The sequence below is a fragment of the Schistocerca cancellata genome, chromosome 4, assembly GCF_023864275.1.
Source record: "Schistocerca cancellata isolate TAMUIC-IGC-003103 chromosome 4, iqSchCanc2.1, whole genome shotgun sequence".
NCBI classification, from domain to species: Eukaryota; Metazoa; Arthropoda; class Insecta; order Orthoptera; family Acrididae; genus Schistocerca; species Schistocerca cancellata.
Genome location: NC_064629.1, coordinates 720,499,060 through 720,519,654, shown reverse-complemented (window position 1 = coordinate 720,519,654; position 20,595 = coordinate 720,499,060). Strand labels below are relative to the sequence as shown.

The 20,595-nt window shown below is 43.5% G+C and overlaps 1 protein-coding gene across 1 annotated transcript in view; it reads right to left on the bottom strand.

Moving 5' to 3' along the window:
* LOC126184405 (uncharacterized) overlaps positions 1-20,595 on the bottom strand; it is a 281,884-nt gene that overhangs the window by 25,128 nt on the left and 236,161 nt on the right. Inside the window, exon 2 of the mRNA XM_049926789.1 lies at positions 2,107-2,202. Within this exon, the coding sequence (XP_049782746.1) occupies positions 2,107-2,202 (96 nt within the window). The remainder of the gene's footprint in view (positions 1-2,106; positions 2,203-20,595) is intronic.

Genomic DNA, 20,595 nt, shown 5'->3' with positions numbered 1-20,595 from the left:
AGCTGACCAACACTTAATACAAGTGTTGGCAGTTCACATATACATATGGAAATGTAGTAACACTCTTGTAGACAGACGAAAAAATCCGATATTGTTTGACTCGACACTCAACGAGCAGTGAGTCGGAATATTTAAATGCTACCACTTGGCGCGATTTATTCTGGCATGACATCACAGACGAAGCAGTGATAATCGTCAGGTGCACATGGACTCATTAGAGGAGCCTTAATGAACTGCAACACATTCACGAAAAGTTCACTTTCAGAAGTTACGACAATCAATTCTTGAGTGTTGTTCGTCGGTCCAGGAGTCCTCGTGTGGCTCACCAACTTCGATTAGCAGATAGAGAAGATTCAGAAAATAGCTGTTTGATACATCATACGTTCGTTCAGTCACCGTGAAAATATTATAGATACACTCTATGTATTCCCCTTGGAACATTACTAGAAAACCAAAAGTGTTGCTACATCAAAAATATTCCTTCATATCACATTCAGTTTGTCTTTGTCCAGCTAATACTTCTACTCAAACGCTCTATGGTACACTCTTTCATCTGTGAATATGTTAAATAATGGTGCATGTTGTATCTATGCATTCCACTTTGAAGTGTGTTGTAAAACTCAACAGTGTATCGATTACCAAAAGGAAGTGGAGAACACCGACATTCTCTTGGGAATATTGGCTGAGATGTGCTGATTCTCGATCTTATTACACATGTACCCAGGAAAGTTTTGCGAATCATTTTGTGCAGCTATTGGACAACTCCTCCATGATTATGTGATGTCGACATAGTTCAGAAATAACTGGAATTATTTGATTGCTCTGAACCGTATTCCAAATTGGTGTCACCAGAAGCTTGCACAGTGCCTTGTTGACATCTTGGGTCCATGGGTTCGTGGGGTCTGCGCCACACTCGAACCCAACCATCAGTTCTTACTAACTGAAATCAGGACTGATCTGACGAGGGCACGATTTTCCAGGTCCAGGTCCAGGTCCAACTGAAATAGCCCAGGAGAGGCGCTGCAGGCGACGTCGGGCTGTTAGCAAAGGCACTCGCGTCAGTCGTCTGCTGGCATAACCCATTAACACCAAACGTCGCCACACTGTCCTAACAGATATATTTGTTGTACGTCACACATTGATTTCTGCGGTTATTTCACGCAGAGATGCATGGCTGTTAGCACTGGAAACTCCACGCAAGAGCCGCTGGTTTCGGTCGTTAAGTGAAGTCCGTAGGCCACTGTGTTGTCCGTGTTGAGAGGTAGTGCCTGAAATTTGGTATTCTCGACACACACTTGACACTGTGGATTTAGGAATATTGAATTCCCTAATGGATTCAGAAACGGAGTCTCCACTGCATCTATCTCGAACTACCATTCCGCGTCCAAGTCAAACTCACTTCGGAAACTTTTTCACATGGATCAGCAAGTACAAATGACAGTTCCGCCAATACACTGTCCTTTTATACCTAGTGTACTCGATACTTCCGCCATCTGTATATGTGCGCATCGCAATCCTATGAGTTTTATCACCTCAGTGCACACTGTCGGAATGAATTTGTCATGGATAATCAGAAAGAAACGCAGTCAGTACGACCCTGGCGTCTAGCTGCACATAGTCCAGAAAATAAAGTTCCCGTAACGCCTCCATGTGACGATGAGCCTGCAATGACTCGATAACTAGTTAGTGGTGCAATAAATCGTTTGAAACTTAAGAAAAGCGACTGTTTGTGTATCATTCCTACAAAAACCCCCAGTATAAATCTTAGTTGTTGTTCGTCACCCACAGTTCAAATGGTTCAAATGGCTCTGAGCACTATAAGACTTAACATCTGAGGTCATCAGTCCCCTAGAACTTAGAACTACTTAAACCTAACTAACCTAAGGACATCGCACACATTCATGCCCGAGGCAGGATTTGAACCTGCAACCGTAGAGGTCGCGCAGTTCCAGACTGAAGCGCCTAGAACCGTTCTTCCACAGCGGCCGGCTCACCCACAGTAAATAAAATAAATTCTATAATATGCCTACGCCGAGAAAATCTTGTAAGTTCCTAAATCTAGAGTGCTCATTTAATTAAAAACTACAAATTAACCGCGACACGTACCTGGTGCAGCCGCGAGCGCGCCAAGTCGGAATCCCAATGCTGCGAGCCAAACAGAATGCTGTCCAGGACTCGCCGAGGTGCCGCCTGCACACCCACCTGCAGTATTCACCAACTTTAACATCTCCACTCATTCACTACAACATATTGTCATAACAATGTAGTTTCAGTTAATGAGTCGATACACTCATAATAAAACAAAGTTGCTGCTCACTGGCATTTAATATTTTATAATTCCTATGGATTAATAGTAATTAACCCACCCGGGTTGCAGCGTGTATCTAAGTGCTAATTTCGGGAGAGGGTGTTGCGCCGGTACCGGATCGAATCCGCCCGGTGGAGTAATGAGGTTCGTTGTGCCGACCTGGATTTGATTTTTAGGCTGTTTCCCACATCCCACTACGTGAATGCCGCGCTGGTACCCGTCTTGCCTCAGTTATATGATTCACAAACGTTTAGAAAAGTTTCGCTCACTTTCACACGAATAACACTACAAGCAGACAGTTGGGGTACACATATTCCATCCTTACGGGGTAGGGGGTAACGGGGTGGCGGCGTGGGGCATCCAGCCACTCTTAAATTAACCATGTCAAATCCGTTAATAACCATGCTGACCCTGCGCCGATGCAGAACAAAGGCACTAGAAAAAGAAGAACGCATTAATAGTACTTTATACTCGTACATATCCATTCATACACTAAAGTGACAAAAGTCAAGGGATACCTCCTAATATCGTGTCGAATCTCCTTTTGCCTGTCGTAGTGAAGCAGCTCGATGAGGAATCGACTCAAGAAGTCGTTGGAAGTCCCCTGCAGAAATATTGAGTCATGCTGCCTCTGTAGCCGTCGAAAATTGAGAAAGTGTTGTCGAGGAAATGGGAATACCGAAGATCCATGTGGGGGACAAAAAGGACAACAGGGCTCAAGTGGACGGCCTAGCCTTTGCAGATGACATGGTAAATGAGACGGAAGAAGACGCAAAGACACAACTCGACAACTTAAGTAAGGTAGCCAGAAATATGGGACTGAGAATCGCCTATAACAAGACAAAGACATTAAATACCACTGCAGACTGGGAAACACTGGAAGGCACTGTGCAAGGGAGAATTTATAACAGGAACGAACAGGAGCAAGGAGGGAATAATAGAGAGGATAAAGAAGATGAGGTCAGCCTTCTGCATGACAATAAAAATAATATATCCACAGAGGCAAAGATAAGCCACTACAAGGCAACGGTGAGGAATGCAGTATTATATGCTGCTGAGACGATGGCACTAGGAAGAAATGGGGCAGAACAATTAGAGAAAGAAGAGAGAAAAATACTGAGAAATATACTAGGTCCCAAAAGAGGTGGAGAGAGGTGGATGCAAAGACCTAGGGAAGAATTGTACTGGAACATGAGAACAATATCCGGGAAAATCAGACTCAAAAGGGCAAGGTTTGCTGGACTTGTAGTTAGGATGAATATGGACAGAATGACGAAGAGAGTGTGGGAAACAACAGCGAGGACAAGAGGAAAGACAGGAACCAAGTGGGTTGTTGAACTTCGGAAGGACTGGTTGGAATAGGGGATCAAGGTCGAAGGAAAGGAAAATTGGAGGAACAAATATACACCGACAAATATGCCGGAGATCAATGACAGAGAAGAATACAGGAAAACATTAGAGTGTCACCAGTGGAGCCGACAGGAGAAACGGAAACTGAAGATCTCGGAAGAAGAGCGGGAGAGAAGAAGAGAAAGAATGAAGAGGTTATGGGAAAAGAAGAGGAAAATGCAGTCCACGAAGGAGTTACTCCTGGTCCTACAGAGGCCGTAACGCAGGAAGAAGAAGAAGAAGAAGAAGAAGGTGTAGGATTTTCTGCACAAACTGACCTCTCGATTGTCCCATAAATGTTCGATAGGATTCATGTCAGGCGATATGGGTGGCTAAATCATTCGCTCGAATTCTCCAGAATGTTCTTCAAACCAATCGCGAATAATCGTGGCCAGGTGACATGGCGCACTGTCACCCATAAATATTCCGTCGTCGTTTGGGAACATGAAGTCCATGAATGGCTGCAAATGGTCTCCAAGTACCCGATCATAACCATTTCCAGTCAATGATCGATTCAGTTAGACCAGAGGACCCTGCCGATTCCTTGTAAACAAAGCACACACTATTATGGAGTCACCAGAAGATTGCACAGTGCCTTGTTGACAACTTTGGTCCATGGATTCGTGGGGTCTACGGCGCGCTCGAACCCTACCATCAACTCTTACCAATTGAAATCGACACATCTGACCAGGTCACGATTTTCCAATCGTTTAGCGTCCAAACGATATATTCACGAGCCCAGGAGTGGCGCTGCAGGCGAAGTCGTGTGCTGTTAGCAAAGGCACTCACTTTGGTCGTCTGCTAGTATAACCCATTAACGCCAAACGTCGCCGCACTATCCTGACAGATATGTTTTGTTGTACGTCTCACATTTATTTCTGCGGTTATTTCACGCAGTGTTGCTTGGCTGTTAGCATTGACAACTCTACGCAGATGGCGCTGCTTTTGGTCGTTAAGTGAAGTCCATCGGCTACTGTGTTGTTTGATATTCTCGTCACAGTCTTAACACTGTGGATATCGGAATATCGATTTCTGTAACTATTTCCGAAATGGAATGTCACATGCGTCTATCTCCAACTACCATTCCGCGTTCAAAGTCTGCGAATTCCCGTCGTGCGACCATAATTACGTCGGAAGCCTTTTCATCGGGGTACAAATGACAGCTTCGTCCATGTACTGCCTTTTTATATCACATGTATGCTGTACTACCGCCATCGCCATATGTGCATAGCTGTATCCCATGATTTTTGTCACCTCAGTGTATACTGATGACCGTGAATAAACACTTGCATTTTTGTAACCTAATAAACCAGAAAAATATTACGTCATTCATAAACGAATTCATATCATCGACATTGATACGTAGTAGAATTTTTGAACGTATACTGCGTTCCAACATCATGGAATATCTCAAAGAAACCGATCTATTGACACAAGATCACCTCGGGTTCAGAAAGTATCAATCTTGTAAAACACAACTGTATCTTTATTGAATGAAGTAATGAGTGTTATCGTCAGATTTCTAGCTGATTCCCTATTTCTACCTTTCCAGAACGCTTTTGACACAGTTCCTAATCAAATCGCGTTCCTGTGGAGTATCGTCTGAGTTGTTGTTGTTGTGGTCATCAGTCCTGAGACTGGTTTGATGCAGCTCTCCATGCTACTCTATTCTGTGCAAGCTTCTTCATCTCCCAGTATCTACTGCAACCTACATCCTTCTGAATCTGCTTAGTGTATTCATCTCTTGGTCTCCCTCTACGATTTTTACCCTCCACACTGCCCTCCAATGCTAAATTTGTGATCCCTTGATGCCTCAAAACATGTCCTACCAACCGATCCCTTCTTCTAGTCAAGTTGTGCCACAAACTTCTCTTCTCCCCAATCCTATTCAATACCACCTCATTAGTTACGTGATCTACCCACCTTATCTTCAGCATTCTTCTGTAGCACCACATTTCGAAAGCTTCTATTCTCTTCTTGTCCAAACTAGTTATCGTCCATGTTTCACTTCCATACATGGCTACACTCCATACAAATACTTTCAGAAACGACTTCCTGACACTTAAATCTATACTCGATGTTAACAAATTCCTCTTCTTGAGAAACGCTTTCCTTGCCATTGCCAGTCTACATTTTATATCCTCTCTACTTCGACCATCATCGGTTATTTTACTCCCTAAATAGCAAAACTCCTTTACTACTTTAAGTGTCTCATTTACTAATCTAATTCCCTCAGCATCACCCGACTTAATTTGACTACATTCCATTATCCTCGTTTTGCTTTTGTTGATGTTCATCTTATATCCTCCTTTCAAGACACTGTCCATTCCGTTCAACTGCCCTTCCAAGTCCTTTGCTGTCTCTGACAGAATTACAATGTCATCGGCGAACCACAAAGTTTTTACTTCTCCTCCATGAATTTTAATACCTACTCCGAATTTTTCTTTTGTTTCCTTTACTGCTTGCTCAATATACAGATTGAATAACATCGGGGAGAGGCTACAACCCTGTCTTACTCCTTTCCCAACCACTGCTTCCCTTTCATGCCCCTCGACTCTTATAACTGCCATCTGGTTTCTGTACAAACTGTAAATAGCCTTTCGCTCCCTGTATTTTACCCCTGCCACCTTCAGAATTTGAAAGAGAGTATTCCAGTCAACATTGTCAAAAGCTTTCCCTAAGTCTACAAATGCTAGAAACGTAGGTTTGCCTTTTCTTAATCTTTCTTCTAAGATAAGTCGTAAGGTCAGTATTGCCTCACGTGTTCCAACATTTCTATGGAATCCAAACTGATCTTTCCCAAGGTCGGCTTCTACCAGTTTTTCCATTCGTCTGTAAAGAATTCGCGTTAGTATTTTGCAGCTGTGACTTATTAAACTGATAGTTCGGTAATTTTCACATCTGTCAACACCTGCTTTCTTTGGGATTGGAATTATTATATTCTTCCTGAAGTCTGAGGGTATTTCGCCTGTCTCATACATCGTGCTCACCAGATGGTAGAGTTTTGTCATGACTGGCTCTCCCGAGGCCATCAGTAGTTCAAATGGAATGTTGTTTACTCCCGGGGCCTTGTTTCGACTCAGGTCTTTCAGTGCTCTGTCAAACTCTTCACGCAGTATCTTATCTCCCATTTCGTCTTCATCTACATCATCTTCCATTTCCATAATATTGTCCTCAAGTACATCGCCCTTGTATAAACCCTCTATATACTCCTTCCACCTTTCTGCCTTCCCTTCTTTGCTTAGAACTGGGTTGCCATCTGAGCTCTTGATATTCATACAAGTGGTTCTCTTCTCTCCAAAGGTTTCTTTAATTTTCCTGTAGGCAGTATATATCTTACCCATAGTGAGACAAGCCTCTACATCCTTACATTTGTCCTCTAGCCATCCGTGATTAGCCATTTTGCACTTCCTGTCGATATCATTTTTGAGACGTTTGTATTCCTTTTTGCCTGCTTCATTTACTGCATTTTTATATTTTCTCCTTTCATCAATTAAATTCAATATTTCTTCTGTTACCCAAGGATTTCTATTAGGCCTCGTCTTTTTACCTACTTGATCCTCTGCTGCCTTCACTACTTCATCCCTCAGAGCTACCCATTCTTCTTCTACTGTATTTCTTTCCCCCATTCCTGTCAATTGTTCCCTTATGCTCTCCCTGAAACTCTCTACAACCTCTGGTTCTTTCAGTTTATCCAGGTCCCATCTCCTTAAATTCCCACCTTTTTGCAGTTTCTTCAGTTTCAATCTGAGTTGTGCGCCTGAATTCGAGATTTCATGTTAGAAAGCTTACAGTTCGCAGTAATTGATGGGAAATCAACTACTGAAGACGAAGTGACATCTGAGCCCCCCCCGAGAAAGTGTTGTAGGCCCTCTGCTGCTCTTAATCTGTGTAAACGAGCTGCTCTCGTACATTGTTTGCTGATGACGCAGTCGTTTACCGTCCGGAAAAGCCGCAATGAGATTGAAAGTAACTGCAAAAAGATTTATACAAGGTATTGCTGTTGTGCATGCCAACTGAGGAGCTACTCGACCGACTAGTAGCGGCTCCGGTCAAAGAAAACCATCATAACGACCGGGAGTGCAGTATGCTGACCACACGCCCCTCCTGTCAGCATCCTCAGCTGATGATGACACGGCGGTCGGATGGTCCCGATGGGCAACTTGTGGCCTGAAGACGGAGTGCCATTGCTGTTGTGCAAAAAGCAATGAAAACTGTGAGGTCCTCTACAGGAGGAATAAAAAATTCCGTTAAATTTCGGTTACAGTATAAGTGACACTAATTTAAAGGCGATAAATTCAGCTAAATATCTAACAAGGGAACCTCCCCACCGCACCCCCCTCAGATTTAGTTATAAGTCGGCACAGTGGATAGGCCTTGAAAAACTGAACACAGATCAATCGTGAAAACAGGAAGACTCGCATTCGGGAGGACGACGGTTCAAACCCGTCTCCTCCCATCCTGATTTAGGTTTTCCGTGAGGCCGGCCGCTGTGGTCGAGCGGTTCTAGGTGCTTCAGTCCGGAACCACGCGGCTGCTACGGTCGCAGGTTCGAATCCTGCCTCGGGCATGGATGTGAGTGATGTCCTTAGGTTAGTTAGGTACAAGTAGTTCTAAGTCTAGGGGACTGACGACCTCAGATGTTAAGTCCCATAATGCTTAGAGCCATTTGAACCATTTTGTTTTCCGTGATTTCCCTAAATCGTTTCAGGCAAATGCCAGGATGGTTCCTTTGAAAGGGCACGGCCGATTTCCTTCCCAATCCTTCCCTAATCCGAGCTTGTGCTCCGTCTCTAATGAACTCGTTGTCGGCGGGACGTTAAACCATAATCTCCTCCTCCAAAGATCGGTCCAATTGGACCAGAGGGTCCAGTCTATTCCATCGAAACAAAACCCACACCATTATGAAACCACCACCAGCTTGCATAGTGCCTTGCTGACAACTTGGGGTCGTGTCTTCGTGGCGTCTGGGTCACACTCGAAATCTACCGTCAGCTCGTACCAACTGAAATCAGGACTCATTTGATTAGTCCACGACCTTTCCAATCGTTTAGGATCCAACTGACACAGTCACGAGTCCCGGAGAGGATCTACAGGTGATGTCCTGCTGATACTAAGGCACTCGCGTCCATCATCTACTGCCAAACCACAGTCCTTTTATACCTTGTGTACGCGATACCACCGCCATCTGTATATGTGCATATCGCTATCAAAAATGGTTGAAATGGCTCTGAGCACTATGGGACTTAACATCTGAGGTCAACAGTCCCCTAGAACTTAGAATTACTTAAACCTAACTAACCTAAGGACATCACATACATCCATGCAGAATTACTTAAACCTAACTAACCTAAGGACATCACATACATCCATACCCGAGGCAGGATTCGAACCTGCGACCGTAGCAGTTGCGAGGTTCTGGACTAAAGTGCCTAGAACCGCTCGGTCACACCGGCCGGCCATATCGCTATCCCATGACTTGTCATCTCAATGTACACTACTGGCCATTAAAATTGCTACACCACGAAGGTGACGAGCTACAGACGCGAAATTTAACCGACAGGAAGAAGATGCTGTGATATGCAAATGATTAGCTTTTCAGAGCATTCACACAAGGTTGGCGCCGGTGGCGACGCCTACAACGTGCTGACATGAGGAAAGTTTCCAACCGATTTCTCATACACAAACAGCAGTTGACTGGCGTAGCCAGGTAAAACGTAGTTGTGATGCCTCGTGTAAGAAGGAGAAATGCGTACCATCACGTTTCCGACTTTGATAAAGGTTGGATTGTCGTCTATCGCGATTGCGGTTTATCGTATCGCGACATTGCTGCTCGTGTTGGTAGAGACCCAATGACTGTTAGCAGAATATGGAATCGGTGAGTTCAGCAGGGTAAAACGGAACGCCGCGCTGGATCCCAACGGCCTCGTATCACTAGCAGTCGAGACCACAGGAATCTTATCCGCATGGCTGTAACGGATCGTGCAGCCACGTCTCGATCCCTGAGTCAACAGATGGGGACGTTTGCAAGACAACAACCATCTGCACAAAGAGTTCGACGACGTTTGCAGCAGCATGGACTATCAGCTCAGAGACCATGGCTGCGGTTGCCCAAGATGCTGCATCACAGACAGGAGCGCCTGCGATGGTGTACTCAACGACGAACCTGGGTGCACGAATAGCAGAACGTCATTTTTTCGGATGAATCCAGGTTCTATTTCCAGCACCATGATGGTCGGTTCTGTGTTTGGCGACATCGCGGTGAACGCACATTGGAAGCGTGTATTCGTCATCGACATACTGGCGTATCACCTGGCGTAATGGTATGGGGTGCCATTGGTTACACGTCTCGGTCACCTCTTGTTCGCATTGACGGTACTTTGAACAGTGGACGTTACATTTCAGATGTGTTATGACCCGTGGCTCTACCCTTAATTCGATCTCTGCGAAACCCTACATTTCAGCAGGATAATGCACGACCGCATGTTGCAGGTCCTGTACGGGCCTTTCTGGATACAGAAAATGTTCGAGTGCTGCCCTGGCCAGCACATTCTCCAGATCTCTCACCAATTGAAAACGTAGGTAAGTGGTGGCCGAGCAACTGGCTCTTCTCAATACGCCAGTCACTACTCTTGATGGACTGTGGTATCGTGTTGAAGCTGCATGGGCAGCTGTCCCTGTACACGCCATCCAAGCTCTGTTTGACTCATTGCCCAAGCGTATCAAGGCCGTTATTACTGTAAGAGGTGGTTGTTCTTGGTACTGATTTCTCAGGATCTTGTTGTTGTTGTTGTTGTTGTTGTTGTGGTCTTCAGTCCTGAGACTGGTTTGATGCAGCTCTCCATGCTACTCTATCCTGTGCAGCTTCTTCATCTCCCAGTACCTACTGCAACCTACATCCTTCTGTATCTGCTTGGTGTATTCATCTCTTGGTCTCCTTCTACGATTTTTACCCTCTACGCTGCCCACCAATACTAAATTGGTGATCCCTTGATGCTTCAGAATATGTCCTACCAACCGATCCCTTCTTCTAATCAAGTTGTGCCACAAACTTCTCTTCTCCCCACTCCTATTCAACACCTCCTCATTAGGTAAGTGAACTACCCATCTAATCTTCAGCACTCTTCTGTAGCACCACATTTCGAAAGCTTCTACTCTCTTCTTGTCTAAACTATTTATCGTCCACGTATCACTTCCATACATGGCTACACTCCATACAAATACTTTCAGAAACGACTTCCTGACACTTAAATCTATACTCGATGTTAACAAATTTCTCTTCTTCAGAAACGCTTACCTTCCCATTGCCAGTATACATTTTATATCCTCTCTACTTCGACCATCATCAGTTATTTTGCTCCCCAAATAGCAAAACTCTTTTACTACTTTAAGTGTCTCACTTCCTAATCTAATACCCTCAGCACCACCCGACTTAATTCGACTACATTCCATTATCCTCGTGTTGCTTTTGTTGATGTTCATCATATATCCTCCTTTCAAGACACTACCCATTTCGTTCAACTGCTCTTCCAAGTCCTTTGCTGTTTCTGACAGAATTACAATGTCATCGGCGAACCTCAAAGTTTTTATTTCTTCTCCATGGATTTTAATACCTACTCCGAATTTTTCTTTTGTTTCCTTCACTGCTTGCTCAATATACAGATTGAATAACATCGGGGAGAGGCTACAACCCTTCCCAACCACTGCTTCCCTTTCATGCCCCTTAACTCTTATAACTGCAATTTGGTTTCTATACAAATTGTAAATATCCTTTCGCTCCCTGTATTTTACCCCTGCCACCTTCAGAATTTGAAAGAGAGTATTCCAGTCAACATTGTCAAAAGCTTTCTCCAAGTCTAAAATGCTAGAAACGTAGGTTTGCCTTTCCTTAATCTAGCTTCTAAGATAAGTCGTAAGGTCAGTATTGCCTCACGTGTTCCAACGTTTCTACGGAATCCAAATTGATCTTCCCCGAGGTCGGCTTCTACTAGTTTTTCCATTTGTCTGTAAAGAATTCGCGTAAGTATTTTTCAGCCGTGACTTATTAAACTGATAGTTCGGTAATTTTCTCACCTGTCAACACCTGCTGTCTTTGGGATTGGAATTATTATATTCTTCTTGAAGTCTGAGGGCATTTCGCCTGTCTCATACATCTTGCTCACCAGATGGTAGAGTTTTGTCAGGACTGGCTCTCCCAAGGCCGTCAGTAGTTCTAATGGAATGTTGTCTACTCCCGGGGCCTTGTTTCGACTCAGGTCTTTCAGTGCTCTGTCAAACTCTTCACGCAGTATCATATCTCCCATTTGATCTTCATCTACATCCTCTTCCATTTCCATAATATTGTCCTCAAGTACATCGCCCTTCTATAGACCCTCCATATACTCCTTCCACCTTTCTGCTTTCCCTTCTTTGCTTAGAACTGGGTTTCCATCTGAGCTCTTAATATTCATACAAGTGGTTCTCTTTTCTCCAAAGGTCTCTTTAATTTTCCTGTAGGCAGTATCTATCTTACCCCTAGTGATATACGCCTCTACATCCTTACATTTATCCTCTAGCCATCCCTGCTTAGCCATTTTGCACTTCCTGTCGAACTCATTTTTGAAACGTTTGTATTCCTTTTTGCCTGCTTCATTTACTGCATTTTCATATTTTCTCTTTTCATCAATTAAATTCAATATTTCTCCTGTTACCCATGGATTTCTACTAGCCCTCGTCTTTTTACCTACTTGATCCTCTGCTGCCTTCACTACTTCATCCCTCAAAGCTACCCATTCTTCTTCTACTGTATCTCTTTCCCCCATTCCTGCCATTTGTTCCCTTACGCTCTCCCTGAAACTCTGTAAAACATCTGGTTTAGTCAGTTTATCCAGGTACCATCTCCTTAAATTCCCACCTTTTTGTAGCTTCTTCAGTTTTAATCTACAGTTCATAACCAATAGATTGTGGTCAGAGTCCGCATCTGCCCCTGGAAATGTCTTACAATTTAAAACCTGGTTCCTAAATATCTGTCTTACCATTATCCAATCTATCTGATACCTTCTAGTATCTCCAGGCTTCTTCCATGTATACAACCTTCTTTTATGATTCTTGAACCAAGTGTTAGCTATGATTCAGTTGTGCTCTGTTCAAAATTCTACCAGGCGGCTTCCTCTTTCATTTCTTAGCCCCAATCCATATTCACCTACTACGTTTCCTTCTCTCCCTTTTCCTACTATCGAATTCCATTCACTCATGACTATTAAATTTTCGTCTCCCTTCACTATCTGAATAACTTCTTTTATTTCGTCATACATTTCTTTAATTTCTTCGTCATCTGCAGAGCTAGTTGGCATATAAACTTGTACTACTGTAGTAGGCGTGGGCTTCGTGTCTATCTTGGTCACAATAATGCGTTCACTATGCTGTTTGTAGTAGCTTACCCGCACTCCTATTTTTTTATTCATTATTAAACCTACTCCTGCATTACCCCTATTTAACTTTGTATTTATAACCCTGTATTCGCCTGACAAAAGTCTTGTTCCTCCTGCCATCGAACTTCACTAATTCCCACTATATCTAACTTTAACCTATCCATTTCCCTTTTTAAATTTTCTAACCTACCTGCCCGATTAAGGGATCTGACATTCCACGCTCCGATCCGTAGAACGCCAGTTTTCTTTCTCCTGATAACGACGTCCTCCTGAGATCCGAATGGGGGACTATTTTACCTCCGGAATATTTTACCCAAGAGGACGCCATCATCATTAACCATACAGTAAAGCTGCATGCCCTCGGGAAAAATTACGGCTGTAGTTTCCCCTTGCTTTCAGCCGTTCGCAGTACCAGCACAGCGAGGCTGTTTTGGTTAGTGTTACAAGGCCAGATCAGTCAATCATCCAGACTGTTGCCCCTGCAACTACTGAAAAGGCTGCTGCCCCTCTTCAGGATCCAAGCGTTTGTCTGGCCTCTCAACAGATACCCCTCCGTTGTGGTTGCACCTACAGTACGGCTATCTGTATCGCTGAGGCACGGAAGCCTCCCCACCAACGACAAGGTCCATGGTTCATGTGGGATCTATGCACCCAAATTGCGGGAAAATGTAACGACATGTCAGTTCTAGTATAATATATTTGTCCAATGAATAGCCGTTTATCATCTGCATTTCTTCTTGGTGTAGCAATTTTAATGGCCAGTATATGGCTGCGTCCACACTGGACGCGCCGCGCCGCGTACAAACGCACGATTCAGTGCAGCGCTGAACGGCGCATAACAGCACAAAGGTAGAGCAGAGTGTTCCTAGCAACGCAGGAATGTTCCTGTGTGCGCGTGTGGGTGTCATTAAAAATGGAAAACACGAAACGTCGCCCTTCTAGCGCCGCACACGAATGAACCATTTGCTTTGATGCACTGACACTGTGCGGAACTGACTCATTGCTGCCCAAAGAGACGCGCTTTGCAGCACACACCTGACGCGCCGCACAGCACCGCGCTGTAAACCCCGTCTGTTGGTTTGGCGCAGCACGGAGCGGCCGCTGTTGACGCGGCCTTTACAAAAGGAACTCCTCCCATGAACTCACAAACTTTCAACCTTCTTGTCGATTTGACAATGCCCGCCGCGCCGCGCACATATGTAGGAGCGCAGTCTCGAGGTGTGGCAGTCAATAGCCGGTCACATTGCAACTACACTACTGGCCATTAAAATTGCTACACCACGAAGATGACGTGCTACAGACGCGAAATTTAACCGACAGGAAGAAGATGCTGTGATATGCAAATTATTAGCTTTTCAGAGCATTCACACAAGGTTGGCGCCGGTGGCGACACCTACAACGAACTGACATGAGGAAAGCTTCCAACCGATTTCTCATACACAAACAGCAGTTAACCGGCGTTGCCTGGTGAAACGTTGTTGTTATGCCTCGTGTAAGGAGGAGAAATGCGTACCATCACGTTTCCGACTTTGATAAAGGTCGGACTGTAGCCTATCGCGATTGCGGTTTATCGTATCGCGACATTGCTGCTCGCGTTGGTCGAGATCCAATGACTGTTAGCAGAATATGGAATCGGTGGGTTCAGGAGGATAATACGGAACGCCGTGCTGGATCCCAACGGCGTCGTATCACTAGCACTCGAGATGACAGGCATTTTATACGCATTGCTGTAACGGATCGTGCAGCCACGTCTCGATCCCTGAGTCAACAGATGGGGACCTTTGCAAAACAACAACCATCTGCACAAAGAGTTCGACGACGTTTGCAGCAGCATGGACTATCAGCTCGGAGACCATGGCTGCGGTTACCCTTGACGCTGCATTACAGACAGGAGCGCCTGCGATGGTGTACTCAACCACGAACCTGGGTGCATGAATGGCAGAAACGTCATTTTTTCGGATGAATCCAGGTTCTGTTTACAGCATCATGATGGTCGCATCCGTGTTTGGCGACATCGCGGAGAACGCACATTGGAACCGTGTATTCGTCATCGTCATACTGGCGTATCACCCGGCATGATGGTATGGGGTGCCACTGGTTACACGTCTCGGTCACCTCTTGTTCGCATTGACGGCACTTTGAACAGTGGACGTTACATTTCAGATGTGTTATGACCCGTGGCTCTACCCGTCATTCGATCCCTGCGAAACCCTACATTTCAGCAGGATAATGCACGACCGCATGTTGCAGGCCCTGTACGGGCCTTTCTGGATACAGAAAATGTTCGACTGCTGCCCTGGCTAGCACATTCTCCAGCTCTCTCACCAATTGAAAACGTGTGGTCAACGGTAGCCGAGCAATGCGCCAGTCACTACTCTTGATGAACTGTGGTATCGTGTTGAAGCTGCATGGGCAGCTGTACCTGTACACGCCATCCAAGCTCTGTTTGACTCAATGACCAGGCGTATCATGGCCGTTATTACGGCCAGAGGTGGTTGTTCTGGGTACTGATTTCTCAGGATCCATGCACCCAAATTGCGTGAAAATGTAATCACATGTCAGTTGTAGTATATTATATTTGTCCAATGAATACCCGTTTATCATCCGCATTTCTTCTTGGTGTAGCAATTTTAATGGCCAGTAGTGTAATAATGTGGTTACTTTCCTGGGAGCAGTGACGTTGTTTAAGTAAATTTATGATTATTGCTGGTGTGCTAACAGTTACAATGTTATCTAAGGATCATAAGAAAAGGAGAGAAAGTTTAATCAAGAGTGGGAGGGGTAATTCCTTGTTATAGAGAGGAACGGTACACCAATGTGTCTTTTGTATTGTCACAGTATAATGCTAGTAATCACAAACGCTGTCATTACACTAATCACAGTGGTTCCAGCAAAGACTTTTTCTCTTCGTTCTCAGTTCAGGAAAGCTAAATGTTCGTCATTAAAGGAAAAATTTGAAGGGCAGAAGAGGATTATACCCTGTTTACCAGGGAAGCAAATTTAACAACCGACGCTGGCTTAGTTTTGGCTTTTAATATAGCAAAATCAAAGAAACCATACACAAGGGGCAGTGTGTAGAGGTCATTATTGCACAAGTTGTTTCTACTTCAGACCCCGAAAATAAGAAACTAAAAAAACTGGTTAACCAAATGCCCGCTTCTAGACATACAATAGAGAGGCGAGTTTTTGTTATTAGTGATGAAAATGTAAGTAAATCACAAAAAATATAAGTGACTGCTTAGCAATGAGTCTGACTTTGGATGGGTCTACAGATATCCAAGATAAACCGCAACTTGCAATATTTATGAAATACGTATCATCTTGGAGGCGGTGTAAGAGCTCTTAGACCTTGTTCATTGAAGGATATTACACGAGGTTGTGACATGAAAGGAGCCCTGGATGGTGTTTCAGTGAACGATTCAGTGCTTACTGGGAAGATTGTCAGTATTTCAACCGAAGGTGCACCGACTATGAAAGGTAAAAAGTAAGGTTCAAAATGGTTCAAATGGCTCTGAGCACTATGGGACTTAACATCTGAGGTCCTCAGTCCCCTAGAACTTAGAACTACTTAAACCCAACTAACCTAAGGACATCACACACATCCACGCCTGAGGCAGGATTCGTACCTGCGATAAAAACTAAGGCCTTGTGGGTCTTTTAAATGCTGACACTTCATACACTGACTTCTTATCTGTCCACTGTATTATTCATAGAGAACATTTAACATCTAAATATTTTATATATCCACACGTTATGCAGGTGGTGCTAAAAATTGTCAGCTACATTCGCTCATATGCCAAATCATACCGACAGTTCAAATCCTTCACAGAAGAAATCAGCAGTGACGACCTTCCTGATGATGTGTCTTCATATTGTTTAGTGAGATGGCTACCAGTAGGTAATGTCCTAGGCTGATTTTTCTAATTACTGAATCCAGTCAAGCAATTTCTGCATGGAAAAGGAAAATCTTTCCTTGAGCTTGACGAGCCACTGTGGTTGTTAGGCATGGCCTTTTTTAACGATATTGTTCAGCATTTACAAACACTAAACACATAATTGTAAGCAAGAGATAAAATTATTTCTGATTCAGAGCAGTCTGTGTTCAGCTTTCATTCCAAATAAAGACTCTTTCGGAAAGACCTTGAGACTAAAACATATGTTCATTTCATACGCTTGAAGAAAATTGCTGAAAGCCTTCCTTTAGTTCAGATGCAAATAAAAAATTATTTAAGTAGAATGTCTGCCCTTGCTGAAGAAATAAATGTCATATTTAATGATTTGAGGGCACTAAAACCTTCATTTTCATTCACGGAAAGTCCTTTCCTTCTTGATGCTTCGTAAGATTATTAAGGATACAGCAGCTGTGCAGTTCGAGCTACTATGACTTCAGGAGGACTATACTCAACACTCAAGTTTATCACATCTAAATATCGATCTGTTCTGTCTGATGAACATTTCAAATAAAATAGTTCAAATGGCTCTAAGCACTGTGGGACTTAACATCTGAGGTCATCCCCTATACTTAGAAACTACTTAAACCTCACTAACCTAAGGACATCGCACACATCCATTCCCGAGGCAGGATTAGAACCTGCGAGCGGTGCAGCAGCGCGGTTCCGGACTGAAGCGCCTAGAACCGCTCGGCCACAGCGGCCGGCTGATGAACATTTAAGTGAACTTGTGCAAACTGTGCTCACCAATTATCAACCAGATTTAAAACAGCTCACAACAAAAGTAAACACTCCAAAAAGCATATCACAAATGTAACTTTTAGTTTCTTGTTGTGAAATAAAATAGTTCAATAATGCTATTTTTAAAATAGTGTTTCTTCATTGATGTTAATTATTAAGCCCTAAAAAATGCAGCTTGCTTCGAAACAGCACCATAAGTTTGCGACTCCCAAAGTTACGGTTAATGGCCACCCCTGGGCTGTAATTTTTAAGATTTCTCCTTGTGTTCACAAACCAGTCTGCGACGTTACCTAATGGATTTTCTGCTGAGTAATTCCTCTCTAAACAGCATCACACTGGACCAAACCAGTTGCGACTTTACCTGCTGATGCACGCACCTTAGGTGATTGGGCTATGCACAGCTCTTTTTAAGAGGAATAGCTCGATGTAGTCATAGGGTCGAGAGGCGAACGTCTGCTTTCATGCCCAGTGGCTAACTTGCTGCAAGTAATAATCTGTAACTATGATACTGCAGTCCGATAGTCTATGCATTGGCTGGAATTGCGAATTAATAAAATACATAGATACATAAAATAAATGATAAATGAATAATTTAATAAAATGGGTGCTATTATAAGGTCTGTAATTGACGTAGACGATAGAGAATTATGCTGAATAATGTATAGTCAAGAATGTGCATTTCAAATGAACGGAAAGTCATCCTATGATTTCCAGTTACAATACACATAGAAATAACCTTATCAAATGCAGCAAAGTTACGTTGAGAGCATTAAGAGAATGGTAGCAGAACCCTCAAGCTAAATAGTAATCCAAGACGCGCGGAAACTTAAGTCCATTTCGTGATCACAATACACGAAATTTTCACCAACTCAAAATAGTTTAGAGTTCAACACAAGCGGGATAACGAGTTGAAACTCATAGTCCGTCTATGCTCAGCACCGTAAAGTAATCGGAAAAAGTTAGAATATCGTAGCAGCCATTCACCGCACAGAATCAGTCACCTACACGACTGAATAACTCACATCACATTGGGGAGATCTGCCTATTTCCAGAACTCGACATAAAGTGTCTCAGAGTTAAAGTCTCATAGTAGCCATTCACCACCCAGAATCAATCACCCATACGACCATATCACACACGTAGCCATAGGCAGGTCTCCTCTCTTCCAGAACAAAAATAAAAATAAAAGTGTCCTCCTTCTTCGAGATCTAACGTAAGAGTGCCACGAACCTTTCCCGTCAGTGCACCACTCGAAAAGTGTCCATCTCCACTTGACTCCAGTGATAATCCTTCACTGCCTGCTTTTCCATTGGCTTAAGGCCATCAGCAGCAAAAATATATCATTCTTACGTACTACAGACATGATTTGACTGAACATGAAAACTTCCTGCACTGTACTAATAAATTGTTGTTGTGGTCTTCAGTCCATAGACTGGTTTGATGCAGCTCTCCATGGACTCTATCCTGTGCAAGCCGCTTCATCTCTGAGTAACTACTACAATCTACATCCTTCTGAATCTGCTTCTATTCATCTCTTGGTCTCCCTCTACGATTTTTACCCCCCCCCCCCCCCCGCTTCCTTCCAGTACTAAATTGGTGATCCCTTGATGCCTCAAAATGTGTGCTACCAACTGATCCCTTGTTCTAGTCAGGTTGTATCACAAATTTCCAGTTCTATTCAGTACCTCCTCATTAGTTACGTGATCTATCCTTTTAATCTTCAGCATTCTTCTGTAACACTGCATCTCAAAAGCTTCCATTCTCTTCTTGTCTAAACTGTTTAATGTCCATGTTTCACATCCATAAATGGCTACACTCCAAACAAACACTTTCAGAAAGGATTTCCCGACACTTAAATCTATACTCGATGTTAACAAATTTCACTTCTTGCCATTGCCAATCTACATTTTATATCCTCCCTACTTCGATCATCATCAGTTATTTCGCTTCCCAAGAAGCAAAACTCATCTAGTACTTTAAGTGTCTCCTTTCATAATCTAATTCTCTCAGCATCACTTGATTTAATTCGACTGCATTCCATTATCCTTGTTTTGCTTTTGTTGATGTTCATCTTATATCCTCCTTCCAAGACACTGTCCATTACGTTCAACTGCTCTTCCAAGTTCTTTGCTGTCTCTGACAGAATTACAATGTCATCGGCAAACCTCAAAGTTTTTATTTCTTCTCCATGGACTTTCATTCCTATTCAAAATTTTTCTTTTGTTTCCCTTACTCCTTGCTCAATATACAGATTGAATAACATCAGGGACAGGCCACAAACCTGTCTCACTCCCATCTCAGCCACTGCTTCCCTTATGTGCCCCTCGACTCTTATTAACTGCCATCTGATTTCTGTACGAATTGCAAAAAGCCTTTCTCTCCCTGTATTTTAGCCCTGCCACCTTTAGAATTTGAAAGAGAGTATTCCAGGCAACATTGACAAATGTTGTGAAATGCTATGAACGTACGTTTATCTTTCCTTAACCTATCTTCTATGAGAAGTCGTAGGGTCAGTATTGCCTCGCGTACTCCTACATTTCTGCGGGATCCAAACTGATCTTCCTTGAGGTCGACTTCTATCATGTTTCCCCATTCTCCTGTAAAGGATTCGTGTTAGTATTTTGCAGCCGTGACTTGTTAAACTGATAGTTCGGTTATTTTCACACCTGTCAGCATCTGCTCTCTTTGGAATTGGTATTATTATATCCTTCTTGAAGTCTGAGGGTATTTCGCCTGTCTCATACATATTGCTCAACAAATGGAAGAGTTTTGCCATGGCAGGCTCTCCCAGGTTATC